The 27,969-nt window shown below is 42.7% G+C and overlaps 2 protein-coding genes across 2 annotated transcripts in view; both read left to right on the top strand.

The window, feature by feature from the left end:
* The first annotated feature begins 100 nt into the window (after positions 1-100).
* Positions 101-14,164, top strand: atp6v0a2b (ATPase H+ transporting V0 subunit a2b). Its single transcript, XM_076025984.1, has 21 exons — positions 101-661; positions 1,110-1,188; positions 1,543-1,640; positions 1,789-1,926; positions 2,076-2,173; positions 2,780-2,906; positions 3,623-3,705; positions 4,341-4,434; positions 4,920-5,132; positions 5,730-5,880; positions 7,711-7,850; positions 8,366-8,523; positions 8,667-8,757; positions 9,474-9,592; positions 9,694-9,904; positions 10,544-10,663; positions 11,044-11,166; positions 11,258-11,375; positions 12,297-12,468; positions 12,572-13,680; positions 13,768-14,164. The coding sequence occupies exons 1-20, from the start codon at positions 545-547 to the stop codon at positions 12,672-12,674; spliced, it is 2,553 nt and encodes an 850-aa protein (XP_075882099.1). The 5' UTR covers positions 101-544; the 3' UTR covers positions 12,675-13,680; positions 13,768-14,164.
* A 318-nt stretch (positions 14,165-14,482) lies between these two features.
* The window catches only part of LOC142887984 (dynein axonemal heavy chain 10-like), a 30,706-nt gene continuing 17,219 nt past the window's right edge, over positions 14,483-27,969 (top strand). The window contains exons 1-39 of the mRNA XM_076025987.1: positions 14,483-14,755; positions 15,113-15,207; positions 15,325-15,433; positions 15,527-15,642; positions 16,258-16,459; positions 16,598-16,755; positions 16,982-17,212; positions 17,318-17,508; positions 17,873-18,071; positions 18,147-18,341; positions 18,574-18,744; positions 18,974-19,147; positions 19,363-19,521; positions 19,629-19,792; positions 19,862-20,013; positions 20,119-20,283; positions 20,438-20,645; positions 20,794-20,950; positions 21,045-21,524; positions 21,643-21,801; positions 21,878-21,994; positions 22,079-22,181; positions 22,486-22,664; positions 22,772-22,983; positions 23,153-23,309; positions 23,410-23,643; positions 23,720-23,842; positions 23,942-24,175; positions 24,256-24,479; positions 25,082-25,351; positions 25,439-25,622; positions 25,731-25,865; positions 25,971-26,123; positions 26,292-26,480; positions 26,590-26,736; positions 26,994-27,185; positions 27,310-27,428; positions 27,520-27,678; positions 27,832-27,967. Coding sequence (XP_075882102.1) covers positions 14,530-14,755; positions 15,113-15,207; positions 15,325-15,433; positions 15,527-15,642; positions 16,258-16,459; positions 16,598-16,755; positions 16,982-17,212; positions 17,318-17,508; positions 17,873-18,071; positions 18,147-18,341; positions 18,574-18,744; positions 18,974-19,147; positions 19,363-19,521; positions 19,629-19,792; positions 19,862-20,013; positions 20,119-20,283; positions 20,438-20,645; positions 20,794-20,950; positions 21,045-21,524; positions 21,643-21,801; positions 21,878-21,994; positions 22,079-22,181; positions 22,486-22,664; positions 22,772-22,983; positions 23,153-23,309; positions 23,410-23,643; positions 23,720-23,842; positions 23,942-24,175; positions 24,256-24,479; positions 25,082-25,351; positions 25,439-25,622; positions 25,731-25,865; positions 25,971-26,123; positions 26,292-26,480; positions 26,590-26,736; positions 26,994-27,185; positions 27,310-27,428; positions 27,520-27,678; positions 27,832-27,967 — 6,978 coding nt within the window. The 5' untranslated portion in view covers positions 14,483-14,529. The remainder of the gene's footprint in view (positions 14,756-15,112; positions 15,208-15,324; positions 15,434-15,526; positions 15,643-16,257; positions 16,460-16,597; positions 16,756-16,981; positions 17,213-17,317; positions 17,509-17,872; positions 18,072-18,146; positions 18,342-18,573; positions 18,745-18,973; positions 19,148-19,362; positions 19,522-19,628; positions 19,793-19,861; positions 20,014-20,118; positions 20,284-20,437; positions 20,646-20,793; positions 20,951-21,044; positions 21,525-21,642; positions 21,802-21,877; positions 21,995-22,078; positions 22,182-22,485; positions 22,665-22,771; positions 22,984-23,152; positions 23,310-23,409; positions 23,644-23,719; positions 23,843-23,941; positions 24,176-24,255; positions 24,480-25,081; positions 25,352-25,438; positions 25,623-25,730; positions 25,866-25,970; positions 26,124-26,291; positions 26,481-26,589; positions 26,737-26,993; positions 27,186-27,309; positions 27,429-27,519; positions 27,679-27,831; positions 27,968-27,969) is intronic.

The raw sequence follows: 27,969 nt of genomic DNA, 5'->3' as shown, positions 1-27,969 counted from the left end.
TCTCAGAACTAAATTTGCGACTTTCGCTTCCACGGAGCCCCGCTGCACGTGCCGTGACGCAAATGCGCAGACTCCGAGAGTGGGCTGTGATTGGTGAGACGTTCCCTGCCGTGGAAGATAATGATCGCTTGAAGTGACGTGTAGTCGTTGAACACACGGCAAAGGAGTGTCGAACTCCGGGAACTATCAGCGAAGTTGCAGCCACATCTGTGGGAACGTCAGGTTGCGAACTTTAACGCGAACCGTTTCGTGGAGTTTGGCTAAATTTGAAACCACAAATCAACAGCGCGGCGCACACCGGCTGCTTGGTTAGCACATTAGCTTGAACTAACAGGACCAGCTTGTGTTGCTAGCACAACTCAATCAAGTGCCTGTCTTGTTAGTTGGCCGTTTATTTAATGACGGGGAGCAATGGCACGTACACAACAGTGGGCGCGTTAGCTGATCGTGTTTGGCACGGCTTTTATCTGCTGAAGTGCACCGGTTAGTGTGCTAACGTTAGCACGTCGCTCCGAGCGGACAAGTATTGGAGCGAACTGTCAAAATGGGCTCTTTCCTTCGAGGTGAAGAAATGTGCCTGGCACAACTTTTCCTGCAGTCAGGATCAGCCTACGATTGTATCAGCGAACTGGGAGAACTTGGACTTGTTGAGTTCAGAGACGTAAGTTTTCATACATTTACCGGGTGGCTATGTGAAATGTCCTGTATTTAATTTAATTCAAGTCTACTTTTAGTCACAGTCGGGTTTGACAGACACCTGACAAAGTAGTACTGGTGTGTGAAAAATATGTTTGAAATATTGACTGCAGTTTCGCTCCAAGCTAAACAGCAGTCGAATTATTTTTTGCTGCGTTCACGGCAACATTTCTGGACGTTCCACTGGCGCTTATGTAATAGGCTGCCGTAAATTGTTACGCACTGTGTAAAAAAAAAAAAATAGGGTGGTACCTGGAGACTGAGAAGAGGGAGCACGCGCACCATCAATTCCTTCCTTCCTCATTTTTGTACGGCTATTGCCGAGTTTTATATCAAGGAAAGTGGTGTTACAAGAGAGAGATGTCGAGTTTTACTGATTCTTTTTCATTCATCTTCTGCCTTTTCCCGTCCAGCTCAATCCCACTGTTAATACATTCCAGCGAAAATATGTGAACGAGGTGAAAAAGTGTGAGGAGATGGAGAGGATCCTCGGTAAGCGCATGTTTTGTATTTGCAAAAATGCAGTGCAGTTTCTCCTAAATGAGTTGTAGTCGAGCTGTAGTGAGGTCCTGCATACCCCGAGTGAAATTCATCCGTCTTAACTCAATTTGAGGGGCCACTGGCCTTACAGTCATGAGAGATGTCAGCTGCTGTCTGCTCTGGTTTGAAGCAATCTTTGGCAAACTTGTCCATGTGTGATTAGATTTAGAGGAGAAAATGCTGCGCTATTCTCAGCAGCCCCTATGTTGTTGTTGAAAGCACACTGACGGTATTTGAACGATTGCTCCATTCATAATTGTTTGTGTGTGTTTGAGTCTTTGAACTGATTGCTGTTAACCCTTTCAGGATACCTTCTGAAGGAAATCAAAAAAGCGGATATTGCACTTCCAGAGGGGGAAGTGAACCCTGTGGCCCCTTTACCCAAGCACACCATGTCCATCATGGTTAGTGTTTACTTACCCTCTTGCACACTGTTAACTTCTTACACGTTCGTTTTTGGACGTCACTGCCGCAGCAACTGAATTGCAGTGTAGTGAAACATTTTTCTCACATTGCTCTTGTGCCTCTGCAACAAAATGGTCGCTTCAACAGGAACAGCTGCAAAGGCTCGAGGTGGAGTTAGGTGAAGTCACCAAGAATAAGGAGAAGCTGCAGAGGAATCGAATGGAGCTGACGGAGTACACGCACATGCTGCGCATCACCCGGAACTTTGTGCAGAGGCCGGCTGAGGTCGGTGCACCACCCGACCGTCCAAGTGCACACCACACAGCCGCGCAAGACAAATTATTCCTCGCAATATTGCAAAGAATGTCTGACCTGTGCTGACATTATTTATGTATTTATTTGCTTCAAAACTCAAATCTGGCCTTCTTTTGTAGAGGGAACACTCCCAAATGCAGTATGAGGAATTCCCCTTCCTGGAAAAGGACGCAATGATGGACTACAGCAGCATGCAGAGGCTCGGGGCCAAACTGGGGTGAGTGGTACAATCCTGCTGGACCGTTCAGCATCACGCTTATATATAAAACATATACAATAGAAAGATTGAATATTAAGCCATTTATTATTTCTAGCCATCATATTTGTCCCTAGTCAGTCATTGAAACAGAACGTACACAAGTCGAGCCTTTTCTTCTTGTACTTGCTACACTTTCTGGAAAGTTTGTGCTAAAACGTTCTATAAATCTTTTGCACTGGAACCTCTTCCTGGTGAGGGGCAACTCCTCCGGCCGTGTGTTTGATCTGCCTCCTGAGACCACGCTGTGGCCTTCTGGCTGACTGTACATTGCCATTCTGCAGCAATGAAGTCATCACAACTGGCAGTTGCTATTGTGTATGATTGAACACAGTGTAATCACTTCAGTTAGGTTTAGTTTCTTTGATCAAGCGACAATGCTGGTTAATATAACAAAATAGAATTGTAAATATGCCAGAGTTAGCCTGGAAGCTAGCTTTCATCATCATGCTATTCTAAGGTTATTGTGACTTCTTCAATGAAATAGTTGTTGACTGCAATAGCGTGCAGCTTGCATGTTATTTTTTTCCTGCTGTGTATGAAGAATCTCCTCTCTGTCTCTTTCAGTTTTGTTTCTGGGCTCATTCAAAGTGTGAAGATCGAGGCCTTTGAGAGGATGCTTTGGAGAGTTTGCAAAGGCTACACCATCCTCAGCTACGCAGAGGTCGAGGAGTATCTGGAAAATCCCGACACGGTTAGTTCTCTAGAAAACCCCTTTGATGCTTTGTTTGAATTGGATTACCTGCACAAAGCAGCCACTCTCTTCTGCATCAGCCTGGCATCCACACACCAGCCATGAAGAGTGATCCAACCAACACGTATTAGTTTGTAGAAATAATTCAACAAGTTCTTGAAGAACTTTTGTTAAAAGCCTGCTCCCAGTTTGATTTTATTTGAATGTAAAAGTGTATTTTTAATTGGGTGTTTATGCTTCCTTTGTTTGTTTTTCATCATATTTAGAAACTTGACAAAGTTCCCTTTAAGATATAAATCCTGAGAATTTCTGAGATTAAATGTTATAAACTGGTCAAGTAATAAATCAGTTTTACAATTTTATAAGCTCTTTAGTCAGTTTGCTTTTGCCAGTTTTGCCTTGTGAATAAACAATCGTCCTGGCACATCTCTTTCGTGTCCTGCCAGTGATGCATTTCCCCTTCTTTTTTTTTGCTTGTAAACAGTGTTACTTTTGTTGTTCCCACGGTCACTGATATCTGCAATGGCTTTAATCTACTTATCCATGTCATCTGTGTTGACCAGAGGCAGGCATGCAAGTTTAAGACGCAGTTTCAAAATACTTAAGTTTACAAACTGCAATTTCAAAAGAATCAATCTTATGTCAGTTCTAAATGTGCCTCTTTTCCCCCAGCCTGTAGCCTTGTTTTGTAATGTCCCATTTTTATGTATCTGCAGGGAGAGCCTACCAAGAGTGTGGTGTTCCTCATCTCTTACTGGGGAGACCAGATTGGCCAGAAAGTGAAGAAGATCTGTGACTGGTAATATCTCTATCTCTATCTCTATATACATATACATATACATATACATATATTTATTTATTTAACAATGTGTTTCTTTCATTAATTACAGAAATAAGTTATAGCCGCTAGCAGGCACTGGTTGTTTTAGCTGTACCTTTTTTGTTGTTGTTGTTGCTCATTTCTATTAATATATTTCATCATTTAGGTTTTAGAGTGAATTTGTTGTATGGCATTGCCCACCAGTAAATAAATTCTGGCACATAGTATGCAATGATCTATCAGCACAGGTTGGTTACACCATCATAGCCACTCCATCTTTCTGTCTCTTAGGGGACCTCAGTGATATCCCCTCAGATAAGGCAGAATCTCGCGTGCTGATCACCTCTTTATCTATCGCTAAGAAAACAATCCTCATAAACTGGAAAACAAAACAACAACTGCACATTCCATATAGGAACTTACTGTTAGACCACACCTCCTTGGTAGGAATGTCTGCTTCATCTTATAACCAATGGGTACACAATCAATAGCTGAGGCTGCTGGTTGATGTGGGTAGCCTCGGCTGCTTTATATATGTATATGTATTGGGGAAAAAAATGTTTTAGAGTGAATTGAGTGATATTTTGAAAAAGAAATCCCCTGTCTCTCCCCAGCTACCACTGTCACCTGTATCCCTACCCCAGCAGCAACGAAGAGCGAGACGATGTCGTGGAAGGACTAAAGATGCGCATTCAAGACCTGCACACTGTGCGTTCAACTTTTCCAATGCATTTTATTCTTCAGATTTGTTTTATTTTAAGAATGAAGCATATATTCCTGCCCTAAATGATCGTCCTCGTTCAAATTTAGCTGAAGAAAGATATTTTTCTCGGAAAATCACTGGAAAAGTTTATCAGCTGAATGACTCTCAGCAGTTAGGGATTATTTTTAGATTTTGATCAGAGCGTGTTTGGATCAGCCAGTCAATCTTCTGTCTGGGACATTTCACCATGTGTCATTTGGCAGCCTAAACCCGCTGTGACTGGAAAAATAGCTTTGCTACTTGGGGGATTGTCATCGTCACATGACCAGCGTGAGGCTGCAGCTGAAAGTCAAACTTGCCTTCTCCCTTCTTTTCCTGCAGTTTTTATCCCCCCATCTTTTGTCTTCGGCAATCGACGTGAAATTTTTTTTTTTTTCTGTCTCTTAGCAGTAATAATTATGTCACAGTCACCCATTCCCACTGTTTGTAGGTTCTCCATCGGACAGAGGACTACCTGAAGCAGGTCCTGATCAAAGCTTCGGAATCGGTCTACACCTGGGTCATCCAGGTGAAGAAGATGAAGGCCATTTATTACATCCTGAACCAATGCAGTTTTGATGTTACCAACAAGTGTCTGATTGCTGAAGTGTGGTGTCCCGTCAATGACATTCCCACCCTGCGGAGAGCCCTGGAAGATGGATCGGTGAGTGGTGCTTATCTTTATATATTCTTTGCAACAACCAGTCAGGCAGAACTTCACATTTTCAAATGACACTTTTTTTTTTATCTACATCAAAAGAATTGAAAAATGATAACAAAAGCACTAAGTTTTAACATTGCATATGTAGGGGATAGCAACTGTCATATTTCCGTGGATAACTCCCTCAAAGGCAATGCAATAAATGAAAGCAAAGAGCAGCAAAACTGCATACAAAAAAACAAAAAGCGAGCCTATATGGAAATGCAATGTTTGTTCAGGCTCGAGTCGATATTCCATATCATTGAGAGAAGTCAGAACAGCGTTGCTCTGTGCGGTCCTGGCCTCAGGACAGGCTCTAATTGACTGTTTAATTGAAAGCGGGCCGTTGCGCCATGAATTGGCTCATTGTCACCATAAATGCAAGCACTGTGTGGGTGGTCACAGTGTGCAGAGCGGACGGACGATGAAAGAATCCACGGACGCAGTACAATGACCAAACTGTTTCTTCCCGTGTCGAAACGAAGGGGAAACCACGCGTGGACGTCGCTTTGTCTGCTGCTCGCACGTCACTCAAGTTGCGACTGCCGGTTGTTGTTTCAGCGGAAAAGCGGAGCGACCGTCCCGTCCTTTGTCAACCGAATCCCCACCAGCAACACTCCACCCACCCTGATCAGGACCAACAAGTTCACCTCGGGCTTCCAGAATATTGTGGACGCCTATGGAGTGGGCACCTACCGGGAGGTCAACCCTGGTGAGTTCTGTCTGGACGTTTGCCCTGTGTGAGAAGTCTGGCGCTCTTGCGCAGTCGCACTAAGTCACCAAACACAAGGAGTGATAGATGGAGTGAGGAGGTGACGTGATGAAAACTCTATCAATCTATCTACTGTATATCTATATCTATCTATATATCTATCCATCTATCTACTGTATATCTCTATCTATCTACTGTATATCTCTATCTATCTACTGTATATCTATATCTATCTACTGTACATCTCTATATCTACTGTATATCTCTCTATCTATCTACTGTATATCTATATCTATCTACTGTATATATCTCTATATCTATCTACTGTATTTCTATCTATCTACTGTATTTCTATCTATCTACTGTATATCTATATCTATCTACTGTATATATCTATATATCTATCTACTGTGTATCTATCTATCTACTGTATATCTATCTACTGTGTGTGTGTGTGTGTGTGTGTGTGTGTGTGTGTGTGTGTGTGTGTGTGTGTGTGTGTGTGTGTGTGTACATGCATACAAATATACATATATACATACACATATACATACGTGCACACACAAACACGCAATCACATTTTTTTGGTCCCGATCCGATCTCGATTTTTTTTTATTGAGTAATTGCCAATCCCGATTTTATTTTTCCCGATCCGATCTTTTTTCTGACCTTGAATGAAGCGAATCCATCGGATTCAGACTTTCCTCTTGATGCACTGCAAAATGAATTGGATTGTTTGCTTCAATGATCAATCCATGCTTTGCTTTTCCTCACCGTGTTCTGACCTCGGTGATGACTTCACTCTCTGCTCAGTAAATACAATGTAGTCTTTGTAAAAATAATGTAAACATACAAAATAAACTTAAACAATGTCAAGCTTAACACTCTGCTCAGTAAAAAAAAAAAAAAAAAAGACGAGTCATATATAAATAAATGTAAATGTAACTTATCAAGTAAGTACATTCATTTTCAAAGTGTGTTCAGAGCTTGGTGATGACTGCACTCTTTGCTCAGTAAATAAAATGACTCAGTAACTTCAGTTGCAGTAAACCGCCAAAGCAAAATATACTCAAGTCAGTGTAGCAGCTCACGGCTAACACGGCTAACTTGTCTTTTCTTAAACTAGCGAGCAGCGTCTGCCGCTTTAAACCAGCTGTTGATTCGGTAGCAGCGCTGCATTCCTTCGTCTTCTGCTTGGTTTTTCTTGAGATGCCGAATTAAATGAGTTGTGTTCTAGGAAGCTCTGTCGCTGCTGCCACCACGTGAAACCATTAGCTTGCAGACTTTGCATTTCGCTGCGGGTCTGCATTCATCTGCCAACTCGTAGAATCGCCACACGGCCGACACAGTTGTGTTGTTTACAAACGTGGAGATCTCAATACGTCGCCTCCGTTCTGAGCACGGCAGTGGTGACTAGCAGAGGGCAGAAATGTGCCTCTTATTAATACACTGCGAACTATAAATGTATGATGTTATTGATATATTTCAAGATTTTCCCTGGGAAAATAGGTTTTTCACCTCAATGAAATTTCCTGGTAAAATAGTTAATTAGAAAAAGGAGGCGATCAGATCGGGGATTTTGAACGCAGATGGGCCGATCACTGATCTAGTAGAATATGCTAGATTGGCATGGATCGGATCGGGACATCCCTAATATGTGTGCATACATATGTATGTGTATATATATTCATTTGTTTTTTTTCTTGGGCAACAAGATGTGAAAATGCCACAGTTGTAGTTGACCTCTGACCTGTGTGCCATTTGGAAGTTTGTATTTGTTTTTTGTGTATCAAGTGAAAATATTTCTCTCCCTTTTGCATCGCTTTGCAGCTCCTTTCACACTCATCACATTCCCCTTCCTGTTTGCTGTCATGTTTGGGGACCTGGGTCACGGACTCATCATGGCTCTGTTCGCACTCTGGATGGTGCTTTACGAGAACAACCGCACACTGAAAAACACAAGAAATGAGGTGATGAAGAAAAGCGTGTGATTTACAAACTAACATGTACGATTTAAAAACATTTTCATTGCAGGCTTCCAAACATCCAAAAGTTTTATTTTATTTAATTTTTTGGGTGAAGGTTATTCTAGGATTCATTCCCTGCTGCAACAGTTTTCCACATGTCTGTGCAATTCTCCTCACGTTCCAGAAAGTTCCGCCCTTCTGATTCAGTGGCTGCATAACAATTGTGTAGCTTCACCTGTATGTTTTCTGAACTTGGAGCTCACCATAAGTTCACCAGCAGATTTGCACCGTCCTTGACATTTTACCGGCCTTTAAGCAGACTGTTGTGTTGTCTTTCTGTGGGGGTTAGTTATCCGGTTGATTAGGATGTTGCACTCAGACGTTTTACATGAACACAAAGTTGCATTTTAGACGCTTTACAGGACAATGACCAGGTTTGTTGACCTCAGTCGACTCCTGTTCAGCTTCTGACGAGGTCTCCTCTCTGTCTTGTACTAAACGGTTTCACCTGTTGACAGATCTGGAACACGTTCTTCGAGGGCCGATACATCATCCTGTTGATGGGACTGTTCTCCATCTACACTGGTCTGATATACAACGACTGTTTCTCCAAGTCCCTCAACATCTTCGGCTCTGGATGGAGTGTGAAAGCCATGTTCACAGCGGAGGTGTGGCAGTAAGTGTCTCGGTCAAGGTTTATGTATTTATTTATTTCGTTTCGTTTGTTTTTTTTTGGTCAAACACGATGAGGACAGTGGTGACGGTGAAAGCCGGTCTTCTTCATCCATTTTCATTCTTTGCTGTGTGTGTTGCCGACAGTGATGCTGATCTCAAAGGGAACAGTCTTCTCACTCTTGATCCGAACGTGACGGGAGTTTTCAACGGGCCATATCCATTCGGAATCGACCCGGTGAGTTGAACTACGTTTCAACATTGTTTGTGATGAATTGCATCCCGGGTCTTTCATTACAATCCCAGTCACATAGGGGAAAAAATGCCTGGAAAAAGCATATTAATAGGCTGCATTTCCACTCGGGTTACTGTCCCCACTTCAGCGGCGTATATTTGACTGTTGCCCAAGGCTGTGTGAGTTGGCCGATACTAAACAAACAGCCGTGTGAGGAAATTTGGAAACTTGGCAGCTCGGACAAAAATGGAAGTTTTGCCGTAAACCTGCTCGACGAGACTCACTCGTCGCTGGAAGCAGTGGGAACTTAGGCAAAATGTGAACGCAGTTAAAGGTCCAGTGTGGAAAATTTGGCTTGATTTATAATTTTTTGATTTGGTAAAATTTTTACATGCTACCCATTAACACATTAATGAAAGTGTACACTCGTAGTCCAACCAAAGTCATTTTGTTTTTTCTTAACATGAGAACGATTCTCCCATATATTAATATATACAGAGAGCAATAAGGGTCTTGCTCCTAGTTCGCTGCCGTCTCGTGACGCCATTTTTTAAGGAAGCCTGTCTGACAGTGAACGAAATATGAAACGCACACGTTTTCTTTTTCTGAGCTGATGCATTTAATTTATTATGCCTTGAATGCTGTTTAGAACAGTTTTAAACACAAAGTGTAATTTTTTTTTTCTCCCCAACTTTGTTCTTTTTTTTTACTTGCAAAAGATTTGGAACTTGGCCAGCAACCGCCTAACGTTTCTCAACTCCTACAAGATGAAGATGTCTGTGATTGTGGGCGTCATCCACATGAGCTTTGGCGTCATCCTCAGCACTTTCAATTACATGCAAGTAGCACACCGTCACACCCGGAAGAGTCCTCAACTCTTCTCGTTTCTGAAGGGTTTTTTTTGAATGAAGCCTTCTCGTGGTCTGCCGACACCAACAGGCACTTTAGGAAGAAGTACAGCCTGTACCTGGTCTTCCTCCCGGAGCTGCTCTTCCTGCTGTGTCTGTTCGGCTACCTCGTCTTCATGATTCTCTACAAGTGGATCGTCTTCACTCCCCGGGACTCCAAGCATGCTCCCAGTGTGCTCATCCACTTCATCAACATGTTCCTCATGCAGGGCAACGCCATGCAGCCCCTTTACCCGGGACAGGTGAGCGGCCGACGGGGGAAAAAAAAAACTCAGTAGCGAGGGCGCGTCCCAGTAGCGAGGGCGCGTCCCAGTAGCGAGGGCGCGTCCCAGTAGCGAGGGCGCGTCCCGGGCGCGTCCCAGTAGCGAGGGCGCGTCCCAGTAGCGTCCCATAAGCGTCCCATAAGCATCCCATAAGTGTCCCAGAAGCGCCCCAGTAGCGTCCCAGAAGCGTGAAACCACGCTGCTACGGCTGTGGCTGTGGCTGCTGCGGCTGTTCTATTTTTCATGCTTCATGCATAGCGGCCGCGTCAATCGCAGCAGGTAGAATCGTTGAGGCAGGAAGTCAATGATGTTGAAAACACGGTGGATCCGGTTGGTTTTCATAATAATGCACAGTGTGCTGGAATTAGTTTTTCAATGTGCTGTATTTTACTATGAAAAGTTTGAAAAGTTTTTTTAGTTTTAAAAGTTTATTTTTAATTTCGATGCTTGAGACGCAGTTCGGCCGGGCAAAAGTTTTGTTTCATTTATACACACAAAACCACCTGGGCTGTCGCGCGATCTTGCACTCCTCGCGCGAACCGATGGTGTGCGTGAATTGGGTTTACTGGACTGGAAACTGCCGACAGTGTTGATGACGGTGTGTTTTGCCTCTTTCAGAATGGCCTTCAGGTGTTTCTGGTGGTCATCGCTGTTCTCTGTGTGCCTGTCTTACTCCTGGGGAAACCTTTCTACCTGAATTGGCTTCATAATGGGAACAACCACCTACGAATGTACCGGGTGAGTGTTTTAAACTGTGTACGGAGTACAATAGCAGAAAAACATAGTGTAGAATGCCTTTATTTATCCCACATTGGAGGAATTTGCATAATTACAGCAGCATATACAGTGCAAAGAGAAGGAAACAATGTAGATATATATTACATTTAAAAAAAATCTGAATTAAAAATAAATCGATAAAATAATAAAGAGTAATAAAGGAAAACAAATATACACAAATTTCCTTACTTTTTGTGTTATGTTGATATGGACAGTTGGATTATTTGCAAAGTATTGGCATATAATTGAATATAAATGTGTTTATTGCACGGTTATGAACCAACCAGTATATTCATTCTTTCGATGTAAAAACCCACTTTCTTATTTTCTCCTTGTCTCAGGGGTACGAGCGCGTTCGGCGAAACAGCGACGAGGAGGAGCTCTACTTGATGAGGACTCACGACATGGAGGAGGGCGGCGGCCTCAGCGACCTCTCCTCCAGCGGGGAGCACCAGGCCGAGGAGGTGAGGCCAGCGAGTTCCTTCCCACCAGTGACCACTCCACCAACCCAACCAACCCCCCCCCCACCCCCGTTTCATTTTGCTGCTCTCTCAGTTTAACTTTGCAGACGAGCTCCTGCATCAGTCCATCCACACCATAGAGTTTTGCCTGGGCTGCGTCTCCAACACGGCGTCCTACCTGCGGCTCTGGGCCCTCAGCCTGGCTCACGCCCGTGAGTGTGCTGGTGTTGCACCGCAGTACATGTGTAGTTCAAATAGGCGCACACACACACACACACACACACACACACACACACACACACACACACACACACACACACACACAAAAAACGCACACAGGCACGCTAATGGAAAAGTGAGATTCTCAAATCTTGAATAACCTCGAGAAGGTTTTTGTCTTCAGTCAATAAAAGATTTATTGTCCTCGTCTGTTATTGTTTTCACTCATTGTGTCAGTAACAGTTTGTTTGATAGAGTGCAGAATTCACAGGGAAATTTAAGCCGCGTTCAGACTGCCAGCCAAAGTCGGATATTTAGCCCATCCAGATTGAAACTGGATGGCTCTTTCGTAGTCTGAAGAGTCACAAATCACATGAAATCCGATTTTTGCAAAAACAGATTGAAACCACATTCGGAAGGTAGTTTCAAATCGCATTTGGACGTCGCCTCGGCTCCGACGTCGTTGATACAGCAACCTGCCAGATGGGTCATGGATGTGGCCCAGTCTGAACAGAGCCAGATCCCATTTGGACACTTGCTAAAAACAGTGTGGACAGTCAGCCCTGAAAATCGGATTTGAGAAGGAATCTGATTTGAATCAGATTCGCCTGCAGTCTGAACGCAACCAAACTCCCAACTCCAAGGCTGCATTTTTCATTCATCTCACATATTATTGAAAGTTCTGAAGTTGGCGAGTTCTGAAGCGTCTTTACTTTATTTTATTCAACTGAAATCACACAAATATCAACAAATGTATTCAAATTGTGATCATGTTTTCTAAAAATGCTTTGTTTTTGAGATTTTAATTTTTTGAGGTTTCAAGATGCTGTATGTGTAATTTCTGTATTTAGAGCAGTCAAGGGCATTGTGTGTTGATGTGCACGTGGCGAACGCTCCTCTCTCTGCCCTAACAGAGCTGTCCGAGGTGCTCTGGACAATGGTGATGCACATCGGCCTGCGGATGAACACCCCCGTCGGGGTTTTATTCCTCGTGCCCATGTTTGGCTTTTTTGCCGTCCTCACTGTGTCCATCCTCATGGTGATGGAGGGCCTGTCTGCCTTTCTTCACGCCCTCCGCCTCCACTGGTAAGATTGACAGCGACTTCGAGAGTCCCTCGGAGGTAAGAAGTTGTTGAAGCGCGCCCCCCAGTGGCTCATATGTGTTGTTTTTTTTCCTTTTTGTTCTCAGGGTGGAGTTTCAAAATAAATTCTACAGTGGGAACGGCGTCAAGTTTTGCCCCTTCGCCTTCTCCCTGCTGCCCTCCAGCTTCGACTACGACAGTGTTTTGTGAAGGAACCGTCAGACTGGGACTGACTCACGCTTGTTCCTGGGTGAACGGCCAAATTTAGCAGCGCTCAGCAGGGGAGTTTGTCGTTCAGACGTCAAGGGACGACTTTGAAAAAAAGAAGTATTTCATCCCATGAACAATAAGCTTTGCTGTGCCTCAAATGTCATTTGGAAAGTGTGAAATCAGAATAATAAATAGGAAGTAAGTAATTGGCAAGAAAAAAAACCCTGCCTCCCCCAGCAGTTTTTACACTACATTTTCTTCAGGTTTTCTCTTGCTGATTAAAAAAAAAAAGGCGAAAGCAGAAAGAATTTCATCTTGTTTCATCTTCATATTCTAAAAAAATTCCACTTTTTATTTTTTTGTGTTTTTATTTAATTTTTTTTTGCAATTTCCTGATTATTCATTTCATGTATTGGCAAAATTTGTACGATCATACTGTGATTTTAAGCTATTCCTTCTGTTTCAGTTGATTTCAGCTAAACACCCCCCATTTAATGGACCATCCTAATCACGTAGTTCTTGCTTTAACGTTGTTGCACTGAACTGCCTTACAGAAGTACAACCAAATAACAATGCGATGTGGTTCCTTTGTTACCGCTGTATTAATTCTGCAGAGGATCCTTGACGTCATTATTGACGCGTCCTTGAAGGTGCCTGTAATCAGATGTATATACTCTGTGAGGAGTAACTTTTTAATTTATTGCATTTTTAAAAACAATTGACAGAATTTGGGGTAAATGTGTATTAGGAGTCTTTGTGTACTCATGTGCCTTCACGGTGTTGCCTATGCGTCTGCTGCTCTGGGCAGTTTTTTGCATGACGTGCATTAGAAACTCAAATTTGTTGACTCAGCTCTGCTGGTCAGGAGCCCAATTGCTTTAAAACTTAACTTAAAAAGGCGCTTTGACCATATCAACTATGAAAGGAAGAGTGCATTATTTAATAAGATTATTAGATAATGCTGATTTTATGGTAGGTGTGTGTGTGTGTGTGTGTGTGTGTGTGTGTGTGTGTGTGTGTGTGTGTGTGTGTGTGTGTGTGTGTGTGTGTGTGTTTTTTTTTTTTTTTTTTTTTAATGGACCTGATTTTTAAGGGATGCACTTCCTTGTTAAGACTGTCTTGACTTCACTTTTCATTGGCCGTGTAATTGCTACTGTGAAATGTTGCCAAAGTTATGCCCTGAATGTCTGTCTGTTGGGTTTTTTTTTCCTTGGGAGATGGGGGGAGAGGGTCAATGTATTTAAATATGAATGCAGCCATTCAGAAACACAATTGTTTGTTTTTTGGGTTGAGTTGGCCAGGAAGTGAATTTCTTTTGTGTAACATTCTTAACTGGGCGCGTTTCAGGGAAATTCTACTCTGTTCTGAAGGATGCATACAGCTTCTGGACATTTTTGTTGTCAGAAATATTAGTTCATTAACAAACACTCCATGCTCCCTCCCGTAGGTATTTCATCTTTGTGTTATAATAAATTATACTTGTTCGAAAATGGTTCACTCTCCCTGATAAATTGTTCGTGGGTTCACATCAGTACACGCGACACAGTTTTCCGGAGCGACCAGATGGATCAGCTGTTATAGTCTTCACGTGTCTGTTAATCCGTGAACAAATAACTCACAACGAGAGCCTCTGCTGCAAATAAGCAACGGCGTGGCCTCTTCTCTCAGTTCCTCTTAAGTTGTGGTGTACGTCCGTGGTTGAGATGCAAGCCTGTCAGTCATCGTGCGGGGCAACGACACCGGCGTTCGGTCTCCAAGGCGACGGCAAAGTTTTCCACGAAGTTATTCAGCGACCGATAAACCACAGACGGCGGTTAATCTTATTGTCCGTTATTCGCTGTACGTTTGAAGAAACATGGTCCACGACGACCTGCGGGTGGAGTGGATCCGACAGCGGGTCTGCGCGGGGTTCCGCCTGCAGCAGAGCCTCTGCTTCGATGAGCTGCTCGGCCGCGACGAGGGAAGGGACGAAGAGTCGATCATCGCTTTTCTGAACGTCGTCTCGCAGGAAGACCGTCCGCTGTGCCTCTTGTTCTTCAAAACAGTTACGGAGGAAGATGTCGAGGTTGAAATGCCAGACAGTAAGTCGGGGTCTCTCTTGTTCTGTGAACACCCGTATGGACACAGTATGGAAGGTGATACCTGCCAGCTGTCACAAACGAAAGGGTGACAAAATAATCCCTCCAAATAATGACCTTTTTGTCATACCCCGAGATACAAAGTCATTCGTCCCACTAAGTATTTAAAAACAAACAAAGTGCAATGTTTTGAAATATGTTAAATACTAAATTATTACTATAATTTTCTGACAGTGGTGGAAACTGACTTTCATTTTTCAGAGGTGAAGCAGTTTTAGAGATTTCAATGTTAAGAGTTGTTCAAAGTTTTTGTTTGTTTTTGCTCATTCTTCCCCCACATTTTCACACTTTCACAACTAGAAAGAAGAGAGGGCGAGGACCCAGCACAACCAGACGAGGAGACCCTCAGCCAGAGTGGAGGCCAGATAACTTCAATAAAACCCAGTCTTGGCCACGTGAGTTCAGACACCACTCCCACAATCCTAACAACGGCCGATGTGTTGCAAAACTGCCAGAGATGATGCATTCTGTATTGTTTGAGTTCTCCACTGATGTCCAACTTAATTTTTCAGAGAATTGAGGTTATTGTAGAATACCTTGACAAACTTCACGAAGCTGTGAATAAACGCCATGGGAGATTTTGGAACTCAAGCGTTTTTTACTTCATCCGGAGCACCAAAGGTAGGACAAAGGACTATTAACAATAATAATAAAAAAAAATTGTCATGCATCTTTTCCAAGGAAAAAGCCAAATATTGTTTATGTTTTCATCAGAGACAATTGTCAATCCTATGGACATGAAAGAGGCAAATAACCTCATGCCCTGGCTGTTTGATTTTGGTATGCAACATGGGCACCCCCTTCTTGCTCTACAGCGCAAACTCACTCACGTAAGTACATTGTTAAAGAAAACAAACTTAATGAGGCACCAGGAAAATGGCCCATGGTCCAACAGGATTTTAGGCTCTTTAAGATAACAGAAAACGATGTTCAGCTGGAAAACATCCAATTGATGTAAGAGTAACAAAAAAACAAGCAGAGTATCTTTCACTGAATCTTCTCATTGAGACTTACAGCGGGAATAAACTTTGGCAGTCAACATATCCATAATCAAACAGCTGTAGTGTTGCTGTGCTCATCTGTGATCATACGTGCAGTACAACACTAGACTGGTTCACACCTGGTGCTCCTACCCATTGTTTGTAGAAAAGACCACCCCCCCCCCATCAAACACCACAGCTCCTCTGAAAAAACCAGAGATCCTTTTGCAACCTGAACCGAGTCACCCTGCCATGGCAATATTAGGTTGCATCGGGACCAGACTTATTCCTAATGCAGGTGATGAAAGTGGTGCAAAAATGAAAGAAAAAAAATCGTTTGTCAGGCCACTTTATCAAGCTGTGAAAGTGCAGATGGTCAAAAACGACTTCCTACGATGTTTATGATTGTGATGGTTATCCAGGTGACACATCCTGACTGTGGATCATTTTATTGATCCCGATTAGGTTGAAATCCCATTGCTGAGTGCTCACCAGATGAGGATAAATAGGGCTAATCATCCAGCTGGAGCGATTCTTGATAGCGAGGCAGAAGAAAAGGACTCTGGGAAGACAAATGGTGAATTTTCACTGCATGATGAGTTACTCACAAGGACACACAAATTTTTAGAGGTGCTCAACACAACCATTCAGCAACTTCAAATACAAGGTATTTCTCCTTCTTTCTTTTTTTGTTATCTTCAATTAAATGCACTTGATCAATGTCAAATCGTATTCAAAAGTTAAAAGTGTTAAAAGAAGAGCAGCTTCAATAAAGCATAAACATAAAATAACTTTTTTGTTTCAGACGAATTAACGCTACAGATCCCTGAGCTGGATCTGAAGCCAGGGCTGGAGGTCTTGTGTTCCAATACAGAGATTGTAGAGAAGTTGGAGCAGTGTGTCATGAACTGGCAGACCCACATTACCATTGTTATTGAGGAACAGCAACACAAAAAGCCACAGGTGTGTTAATTGTTTTCATGTTCTGCATTCCTACCAGGGCAGGATTGATGTTATTGCAGTGAAATGCTTGAACACCAACCTTGACAACAGCCAGCCCAAAATATGTCTAAAACATCAAATTGAAACTCTGTCAGTTTTACATGAGGTCCTGGAGGAATCCATAAAAAATACTGACAGTCTTATATCAACATAAATTGAATCTTCTTGGCGTTGTGTTTTCCTGCAGTCCCCGGGCCCCTTGGCAGAGATCACTTTTTGGCGAGAGCGAGCATCAACTCTGAGGGCTCTGAGCGATCAACTGAAGCAGCCTGTGGTCAAGAAGATCCTGGCGGTAATGACCAAAACTAACTCAGGCATCATGCAGACCCTAGAGGAGACTGTCGCAGAGCTTAGTAAACACTGTGTGGAGTCAGAGGACAATTCACGCTTCCTCAGCACACTGGAAAGACACTTCATGGTCAGTTTGGTTTTTCAAATGTCCATTCACACTGAACAATATCAACATGAAATTGACTTTATTTCGTCATGGGTTTACAACAACCCATCTGCATTTGCTCCTTAGAATCTAGCAACTGGAACGGAGTTCGCAGTGATACTGGAAACCATCCCTCCCCTGATGGACAGCCTGCAGATCATCTGGATGTTGTCGTGTCACTACAACACGGACGAGCGGCTGGCGCCGCTGATGGAGCGCATTGCGTGGCAGCTGTGTGAACGCGTGGGCCAAGTCATCGACGTCCAGAAACTGTTCAAGTATGAGACAGACTTACATTTCTTTATCCTACAGATTATAGACAAAAAACCCTAAAATTACAGAAGGCGTGTTCAAAACCTGCAACTTTTGCGTTGAGAAACTAGAACTCTTTGAAACCACAGAAACCATTGGGGATGGTGTGTAGTGTGTGTTTAAGCTGGTGAATGTCCATTGTCTACTGTGAACATTGGCGTATACACATTGTCTTGGTCATATTGTTTGGGCTTTGAGTTGTCGTTTAATGCAAAACAAACTTCAGTGTCATGACTCATGATAAAGTTGTATCGAATCGTGTTGTATCGTATTCTAAATCGTTTCATGTCATATTGCATAATTGTGTTGGAATTACAATGCCTTCAACAGAGAGCAGAGAGAAGCTGCAATATCAAATGTGCGGGATGCAAAGCGGGTCTTGGACCGGTGGAAGACTTCCTACTTTGAGATGCGTGCTGAGATTGAAGAATCGGGAAGTTTTTCGCGCTGGGAATTTGATCGTCGGAAATTGTTTGAGAGGACCGATTACATGGCCTCCATCTGTCAGGACCTCCACCATGTCCTGCAGGTCAGTGTGAGTGTGTCTCTCAATCGAATGGGATTTGTTGGGAGGGAAGACTCTTCTCTTATTTGTGCTCCACAGGTTATGGAAGAGTTTGGGAACATCTTTGGTTCAGACCTTAAAGCCGTCACCGGCGACATCTGTCAGATTGAGGAAGTGTTGTGCAGAGTTGACGGCCTGCGTTTACCGTTTGAGGACATTGTCTTCAATCCTTTTGACTTCTACAAAATAAGCAGCTGGAAGATTATAATGCAAGACTTCTACACTTCAGTCGAGGTAAATATGAGTTCCGGGCCAAAAATAATTTTGTTTTATGTGTGTGTGTGCGTGTGTGATGTTTGTGTGTTGTCTCACGTGTCTAGTTTACTTAGATGACATCTTTGTTGTTATGAATGTGGCTAAGTGTGGTTGCAGATTAACGTCATTTCCCAATGATAAAACTTAAAACTGACTTTCTCCTTTTCTTCATTTCAACGTAGTTGAATAATTGACTCCTGTTTCTGCACAGCACATCGAGGACGAGGCCATCGGCATCATCGACCACTGTTTCAAAACGCTGCGCTCTTCAACGACTGCCTTTGATCTGCTCTTAAAGTTCAAACACATCCACACCAGAGAGGCCATCAACAGTCATCTGATGAGAAAATTCAATGACATCCTGGTGCAGTTTTGCAAAGAGGTACAACCCTGGAATCAAGGGACAATCTCAATTTTGCAACTTACTCTTAATAAAAAGCAGTCAGTCTGTGCACATGCTTTCTGGTCTTGCCTGTATTGTTCAGTAAGCATAATGCACGTTTGCATTTGACTTTCAATACTGCATTAATGCTGTTGCATTATAGAGAAGCATTGAATATGCTGTATCATATATGTACCATTTTGTGACATGCTCCCATTGTCCATTGCAGGTGGACAACACAAATGGAATCTTTGAGTCAAAGAAAGACCAACCCCCAATTCAGAACGAGCCTCCAGTCGCTGGAGCCATTAGATGGGCTCAGTTTCTTTTCCACCGTCTCAAACACACCATCATTCTATTCCTCAAAGTTCCAGAAATGCTGAAGTGCGAACTGATTCATACGGTAAATTAATATTGTTTCTTTTACATTTGTTCACTACTTAACTACTTTACTTTATTCCATCCATTTACAAATTTACAATCACAAAGTCATAAGTTTTCATAAACTTTAAGAAATTAAATTTGTAATTGTAATCTTATTAGCTTTACAAATATATGACACTTCTATTTGAATTCAGTAATCTAATCATTAAATCTCTAATGGTACATTTGCCTCAGGTAAAGGGCAAGTATGAAGAAATAGCGATGAAGATCAAATACTATGTGGAGAGGAAGCATGAAGACTGGATGGCAGAGACAGAACGCAACTTACCACTGATGATCAAAATGCCACTTCTAATCATGAAGGATCGCGAAGGACAACTCAATGCTGAATTGGTTTGCATCACTTGCCAGTCTTTCTTTCTTTTTTTTTCTTTTTTCACTTTGTACAGAACTCACAGAAGCTGAATATTAATTTTCTGTTTTGTCTGTGTCACATTAAGGATGCGCAGCCCGATTCAAACTATCGAACAAATGTCCGATACACTGTGAATTTCGCGCCCGAGATCAGCGAAATCATTTCTGAGACAAAATGCCTTGAGCCACTGGGATACTCTGTACCGCCGCTGGCGCAAAGTGTTGCCTTACAGGAGCACAAATTTATCAGGTATTGCAGCTGCACATAACTCAACGCGAGCTGCGATTGCCCTTAACCCTCTTCTACCTCGGTTTGAAGGTATTTCGATGATCTACAGAAGATGACCAACCGCTTCAACTCTATACTGGACAGCCTTAGTGAGACCAAGGCCATTATGTTGGCTGAACACATCAATACAGTCAGAAATGAAGTCAATTTTGGATGTAAAAGACTCAACTGGAATTCTCTGGGTAGGGCATCTTCTGACTTTGAAATCTAACATTTACAGTATTTCAAAGTTGAGACTTTATTCAAACCTCTAATGACAATTTCTCCGGCCATCTGATTGTGTTTAGGTGTGTGCGACTTCATCAGCCGAGCCATTCACACTGTCTCCAGATTTGAGTCAATGGTAGTTCAGATCCAGAAGAACGAGCAGGATATTGAATCCAAGTTGCAATCCTTAGTGACGGCCAACCTGCTGAAATTTCCCGTCCCAGATAAATCCACTGATTTGCCAGGTGAGACACTCAGTACGATCCTGTCAGAGCTCAGGCTAAAGGAGCTTGATTAAAATAACAAAGGAGCCAGCACAAATTTGTATTGCATCTTTGATTATAATACGAAGAACTAAAACATTTTTTTTTAAATCTCTTCTCTATTCTTTTTCTGAAGGTGTCAAAGAGTTCTTTGAAAACATCGAGCTAGAGCAGGCCAAGACCCTAACTGCATTGACTGAGAAGTATGCCGACATCGGACCTCTCATCACTAAGATAGAACATTTGATTCTGGAGACCAGCACAGGCAAAGCCAAATGTATGGCAGACTATTATATCTACTGGGAACACAGAGTGCTGGACTCCCTCATAAAGATGGTTCAAAGGTAATGATTAAGGTCGCTTCTCCTCAGTTGTAAGTGGTAAAAAAAAAGAAAAAGAAATGCTTATCAACGGTCCCTTTTCCATAAGGCCCATCTCCAAAATAGTGACAGCCGTTTTTTTTTTTTTCTAATATATATATCCATTTTTTAGGAACATTCAGTCCTTCAATGTCATGCTGATGGGACACACTGCTCTCTTCCAAGTGGATGCCATCCTGTCTTCCCCTAAGATTGTTTTGCAGCCCCACTTCAGTGAGATCTACTGGCTTGTCATGCAGTGTGTTCGAGACTGTGTGGAGAGCACTTCGGTAGGGCCAGTGATGAGTCTCCCTTGTAGTGGGTTTAGAAGTTTTAGTCCTGATGTGGGGAAGGTTACGTAACTTTTATTTTATTTCTTTTTAGCAATTCGTTCGATGGATGCGCGGGACATGCCTTGAATGTCCGCCACAACGGGTTGACAGTACCAAAGAGTTAATGACCTTTACCTTCTGCAGCGATGTCTCGCACCAGCCTCAGATCAATGAGAGTGCCATGGCTGTGTCCCAAAATGTCGAGCGGCTGCTCCACTCTTTGGAACGGCACCTTCACCACTGGAAGCGCTACCGGCCTCTTTGGGAAAAGGACAAAACCGTTGTCAATGAAATGTTTGCAGCAAAAAAACCTTCCTGTGCCATGTATGACGACAAGCTGCAGTTCTTCTTCAACATACACCATGACGTGCAGCGGGAGCCTCTGTTTAAAAATGAGCATGCCATTCACCTCAACCTGGAGCCTCTTGTGCACACAGTGCAAGACTCTGCTGAATCCTGGATCAGGTCACTGGGTAGCTTCCTCAACAAGCCTGCCAGAGAGAATCTTTTCAACTTGAGAGATGAAATCATGGTACAAATTCTTGCCTTACAGATTAAATAACACCTCCTTTGTAATGTAATCTTAAACTTGCGTTCTAATAATTTTTCTTTAGAAAGTAACTATCATATCTGGTTGATTAATACATCAGGAAGTTTCAAAAAGGCTGAAACAGAGGCCTGACACTTTTGAGGACCTAAAGTCTGTCCTCAGCACCATCTCAGAGATCAGGGCCATGTCCCTGGATGTGGAGTTGAGGTTAACTGATGTCCAGGAAAGATACAGAACACTGGCTCTTTACAAAATAGAGGTAATGTCTGTTTACGTTTCAATTTTACTGCATTGAGAGCTATAAATTATAGTCCCATGATATTTTCCACACGTAGGTTGAAGGCAATGAAGTGGAGCTCGTGGACAAAATTGGCCAAATGTGGGAAGATCTCTTGTTGGAATCCAGACAAGTTGGTCTCAGCCTGTCAGAAGTGAAGAAGTCTTTCAGTGTGGTGAGCTATCAGAAACGTGTCATGCACTCACACATCTTCTGCACTGACAGCTATTGCTCAAAGTTCCCTTTCTTCAATTCAAAGGTTTCAACAAAGACGATGGAAGAGTTTCGGGATGAGTTGTCTATCTTTGTTGAAAGCTTCAATATGCACGGTCCCGGAGCTGTGGGAGATGATCTGGAGAAAGGTACCTGTGCAGAAAGGCATTTATACAATAGTTCTAAAATGAATGATCAACAATAACATACTAAACATTTGGAAAAAATATACATATATTTCTGGATTTATAGATGTTTTGTTGCTTGAAACGAGTGGTCTTGATTAGATGATGCATTTGTGTGACGTGTTTTTTTTTTTTTTTTTGACCCATGATGAATCAGTGAGATAGATCATCAACATAAATGAGAATCTGCATGATGAAAAGGCCTTAACACAATTCAAAAAATCTGGAGGTACATTGTTCTCGCTCATCCATCTCATGCTCCTCACAGGACTGACCATCATAAGGACTTATAAGGAAAACCTTGCCAAGATAGTTGCAGAAGAGCAGGAGCTGGCCAACGTTGCAAATCTGTTGGATCTGCCAGTCAGTGTCTTCCCAGAGGTTTTCAACATTCAGAAGGAAATGAAGGCCCTGCAACAGATATATAATCTCTACAAAGCCCAGAAGGTTTGCTTTGATGTCTTGGTTAAAACAACTGAAGCTACGAATTGTCACACATTTATCATTATTCAGTAATGTAAATGTTAATTGTAATTGTGCTTTACTTTTCTTAGGATGCAAAGGCTGAGTGGTCTCAGACATTGTGGGTGAATCTAAACATCCACCTACTTCAGGAGGGTGTGGAGGGCTTCATCAGTACCTTGAGGCGGATGCCCAAAGATGTGCAGGCTTTACCTGTGGCCTTCTTCCTTGATGGCCGCCTGAAGGAGTTCAGAGAATCTCTGCCGCTCCTGTTGGACCTAAAAAACGAGGCTCTCAGAGACAGGTTAGTTGTTCGGGTGAAAAAACAAACAAACATTTAAAATGGAACAGTTCATTAAATCCACATACCTACCAGACTGAATATTTTCACATAAACTGAAAACTATGAAATTGAGACTGAATCAATGTTCAAATAAATACCTGAATACAGTGTCTTTGTTTTTCACCTTCAGACACTGGAAGGAACTGATGGAAAGAACTGGCACAAGTTTTGAAATTAACACGGGTACCTTCACTCTAGAGAACATGTTTTCCATGGAGTTGCACAAATACACAGACGTCATCGGTGAAATTGTTGCTTCTGCCGTGAAGGAACTTGGAATTGAGAAGGCAAGACTGCATAATTCTGATGTGTTTGGTGTCAAGCAGAAAATATGGGCACACCTCATCAGTAAAACATTTGTCTTGTCTTTTCTCACTGCTCCTCCAGGGAGTAAAGGATGTGTTGTCAACCTGGGACAACATGAAGTTCAACGTCATACCTTATTTTAAAGGCACGCAGAAGCGAGGCTTTGTTTTGGGTGCCGTTGACGAGATCCTGTTGACAGTTGACAATGACGCTATGAATTTGCAAAGCATGGCTGGCAGCCGTTTTATTGGCCCTTTTCTAGGAACCATACAACAATTTGAGAGAGACTTGTCCCTCATCAGTGAGACCATAGAGGTTGGTTAGAGTGCGTGTTGCTGTTGTAAGACATGATGTATATAAAACCCAAAACAAACAGTTGGCTTTTCCTCAGGTGTGGCTACTTGTGCAGCGGAAATGGATATACTTGGAAAGCATTTTCATTGGTGGTGACATTCGTGCTCAATTACCAGGAGAAGCCAAGAAATTTGATGTCATTGACAAAAAGTTTAAAGATGTGAGTGTATCCATGACATTTGCTCCTTGAAAGCGCTTTGCTGACACAAAGTCTGTCAATTAGTTACGGAAATGACAAACATGTTTATTTTCCATGCAGATCATGAGTAGCACAGTAAAGAGTCCAAACATCAAAGTGTGCTGCCTGATCCCAAATCGGCTTACGGATCTGCAGGAACTGAGTGACGGACTGGAGAGCTGCCAGAAGAGTCTTAACGACTACTTGAATGCCAAGCGGAATGCTTTTCCTCGCTTCTTCTTTATCTCTGACGATGAGCTGCTCAGCATTCTGGGCAGCAGTGACCCTGCCTGTGTCCAGGAGCACATGATCAAGGTGTCAAGGATGGAGAGGGTGTACCGCTTACCCATGTTTGTGGACAACTTTGCTTGACATACCCTCCTTTGTTTCACCAGATGTATGACAACATTGCCTCCTTGAGGTTTGATGTGGACAGCAACGGAGAGACAGTAGCTGGAGCTATGGTGTCTGCTGAGGGTGAGGTGATGGAGCTGAAGAAGGCCATCCCGGTGGAGGGCAGAGTGGAGGAGTGGATGTTGACTGTACTTCTGGAGATGAGGAGGACAAACAGACTCATCACCAAGGAAGCAATCTTTCACTATTGTGCCGACAGAAGCAGGTGTGCTCAGTTAGCCGAGTGAAGATAATGTATACAGATAGGTGGATAAAGCAAAAAGAAAGACAAAGATAGACAAATGAATGAATAAGTGGAATTGTGCAATTTTTTTTAGCACAATTGTAAGATATTGGTTAAATATAGGGCAATGAAAAGAAAGGTCTGGATTTCTTCTGGACAACAATTGCATGATACATCTTGAAATTCGCAAAGTTAAAATGTGTATAATTAAATATCATGGATCTAAGGGCCAGACCCAAAGGTGCCCCGTTGCTTTTAAGAAGGGCATGTCACTCCTAGCACACTTGTAAAATAAGAATTGTAAATTCAACGTGTACATGCTTCGTGATGTTGTGTCACTCTCACAAATGTTAAAGGTAAAGTCCCAGTAATTGTCACATCCCAAAAGATGCAAAATTTGTTCTCCGCATTTGACCCATCCCCTGAGGAAGCAGTAGGCAGCAGCAGTGCTGAGCCCGGGAATCATTGGGTGATCTAACCCCCCAATTCCAACCCTGAGTACTGAGTGCCAAGCAGGAAGGCCCTCTGGTATCATTCTCATAGCCAGTGTATGTGTGATGAAGTGAAGGTCTTGTGTCTGACAGGGTGGACTGGATGCTTCTGTACCAGGGCATGGTGGTGCTGGCTGCAAATCAAGTGTGGTGGACCTTGGAGGTGGAGGATGTCTTTGCAAGTGTAAAGAAAGGAAACAAACGTGCGCTAACTGACTACGCTAAGAAGATGCATCAGCAGATTGACGAGATGGTCACACGTATTACTCAACCCATGAAGAAAAACGACAGGAAAAAGATCAACACGGCACTCATCATTGATGTGCATGCAAGAGACATTGTGGACCAGTTTGTGCTCAAAAGGTAAAGTTTGTTGTTTTATTTTTTATTTATATATATCTTTTCATTTCTAACATTAAACTATTCCACAAATCATCCTTCTGTCTGTAGTATAATGGACCCAAGAGAGTTTGAGTGGGAAAGCCAGCTCAGATTCTACTGGCTCCAGGAGGAGGACGACCTATTTGTGCACCAGTGCAGTGCTTCATTCTCTTATGGCTACGAATACATGGGGTTGAACGGCCGATTGGTTATAACACCACTGACGGATCGCATCTACCTCACCATCACGCAGGTCAAAGGGTCATTAAAATCAAATCAAATCATAAATACAAGTTATCAGGTATGAATTTTCCTATGATATTTGTCTTGACGAGACTGTGGTGATATGTGTGTGACGTAGGCCCTCTCCATGTACCTCGGTGGAGCTCCAGCTGGACCAGCTGGAACAGGAAAGACCGAGTCCACCAAAGATCTGGCCAAAGCCTTGGGATTGCTGTGTGTGGTAACAAACTGTGGCGAAGGCATGGATTACATGGTAAATTGCTGCTTCTGGAGCTGCTTAGCTCGGACTCATGTGTGGCTGTATTACTGTGTTTATATTTGTGTTCATTTTTATCTCCCTCTATTTTGCTCTCTGCAGGCTGTGGGCAAGATCTTCTCTGGCCTCGCCCAGTGTGGTGCCTGGGGCTGTTTTGATGAATTCAATCGAATCGATGCTTCAGTGTTGTCAGTGATTTCCTCCCAAATACAGACCATTCGCAACGCTCTCCTTCACCACCTTAAAAGATTTTATGTAAGTCTTAGTGTCATGAAGACACTGTAATGGAGAATTCCAGTTTTTAACATTAGTATAATTTTTGTCATTCTCTTTTTTTAGAGGCATTGTTGGAAGTTTGTTGATTGTTGATAACTTAAGTGGAATGGCTGTGTAACGCACCATAAATCTCCTTATTTGCATCAGTTTGAAGGGCAGGAGATAAACCTGGACAACCGGATGGGTATTTTCATCACCATGAACCCAGGATATGCAGGACGTACTGAGCTGCCAGAATCAGTCAAAGCCCTCTTCAGACCCGTTGTCTGCATTGTGCCCGATCTTCAGCAGATTTGCGAGATCATGCTCTTCTCCGAGGGGTTCCTGTTGGCTAAAGTATGGAAAAATAGACTGAACAAAGAAAATTACTTTTGCTGATGTTCTCATTCTCAGTGATGCAGTATCTTTGACTTTCCTTTAATATATTTTACTTTTGCTTTCATAGATGTTGGCAAAGAAGATGACTGTGCTGTACAAGTTGGCCCGTGAGCAGCTGTCCAAGCAGTCACATTATGACTTTGGTTTGCGTGCTCTGAAGTCTGTCCTGGTGATGGCAGGAGAGCTAAAGAGAGGATCACCAGACCTCAGTGAGGTAAAGCGCAGAATACCAGTGTTGTAACAGTTGTAACATGTTGAGAAATCAGGTTTCATTCACAAAAGTTTCTGATGGTCCACTCTTGGATTTACTACCCTATACCAAGTCTGTGTGTGTGTGTGTGTGTGTGTGTGTGTGTGTGTGTGTGTGTGTGTGTTTTGGCGCCCTATTTCGATCACTACATCTGTCATGGTGATTTTGTTTTTGAGGCACTGCCAATAAATTGCCACATGTCCTGTTGTTCCTCTTCACAGGATGTGGTATTGATGCGGGCCCTCAGGGACATGAACCTACCAAAGTTTGTGTTTGAAGATGTGCCTTTGTTCCTCGGACTGATCTCAGACCTGTTTCCTGGCCTGGACTGTCCTCGTGTTCGCTATCCCAACTTCAACGATGCAGTGGAATATATTCTGCAAGACAAGAAATACATCATGATGCTTAATCAGGTGTCTTACCGTGGTCTTGGATGAAAATACAGACTTACCATCATCGCCAGCTAAATATCTGTCAATAGAGCTTTAGAATGCAAATGATTAGGTGGTGGTACATTCTTTTTCTCTGTGGTTCCAGGTGGACAAAGTGGTGCAGCTGTATGAAACCATGATGACCAGACACACCACAATGATTGTGGGTCCAACAGGCGGAGGGAAGTCAGTTGTAATCAACACCTTATGTCAAGCTCAGACCAAGTCCGTCTAGGTTTATAAGGTTTCACCTTTATTCACACTGGCTTTTTAATTCTATGGGCTGACTAGTATCTTGTTTTTCCCTCCTAAATAGATTGGGAATGCATACCAAGATGTATCCCTTGAATCCAAAAGCCATGAGCGTCATTGAACTCTACGGTATTCTGGATCCTGAAACTCGAGACTGGACTGATGGAATCTTATCTAACATCTTTCGTGACATCAACAAACCAACTGATAAAAAAGATCTTAGGTGACCTTTTATTATATTATTCAATTTGTAAATCTGTGATAAAAGTCTGTATTTTTATTTTATCGATATAATGAAATTTCAACTATTTGATGGCTGTTTTATATTCATTCCCTTGTTAAAAGTACAATCCTTGGCACAATATTTGACTCACAGGTACATCTTATTTGATGGTGACGTGGACGCTTTATGGGTTGAGAACATGAACTCGGTGATGGATGACAACAAACTTCTCACCCTGGCAAATGGAGAGCGGATCCGTTTACAGAATCACTGTGCCCTACTGTTTGAGGT

The sequence above is a fragment of the Nelusetta ayraudi genome, unplaced genomic scaffold, assembly GCF_046127955.1.
Source record: "Nelusetta ayraudi isolate G7.1 ecotype Tasmania unplaced genomic scaffold, CSIRO-AGI_Nayr_v1 ptg000018l, whole genome shotgun sequence".
Lineage (NCBI taxonomy): Eukaryota > Metazoa > Chordata > Actinopteri > Tetraodontiformes > Monacanthidae > Nelusetta > Nelusetta ayraudi.
The sequence above is the reverse complement of the archived record's forward strand: the minus strand, read 5'-3'. Positions and strand labels throughout refer to the sequence as shown.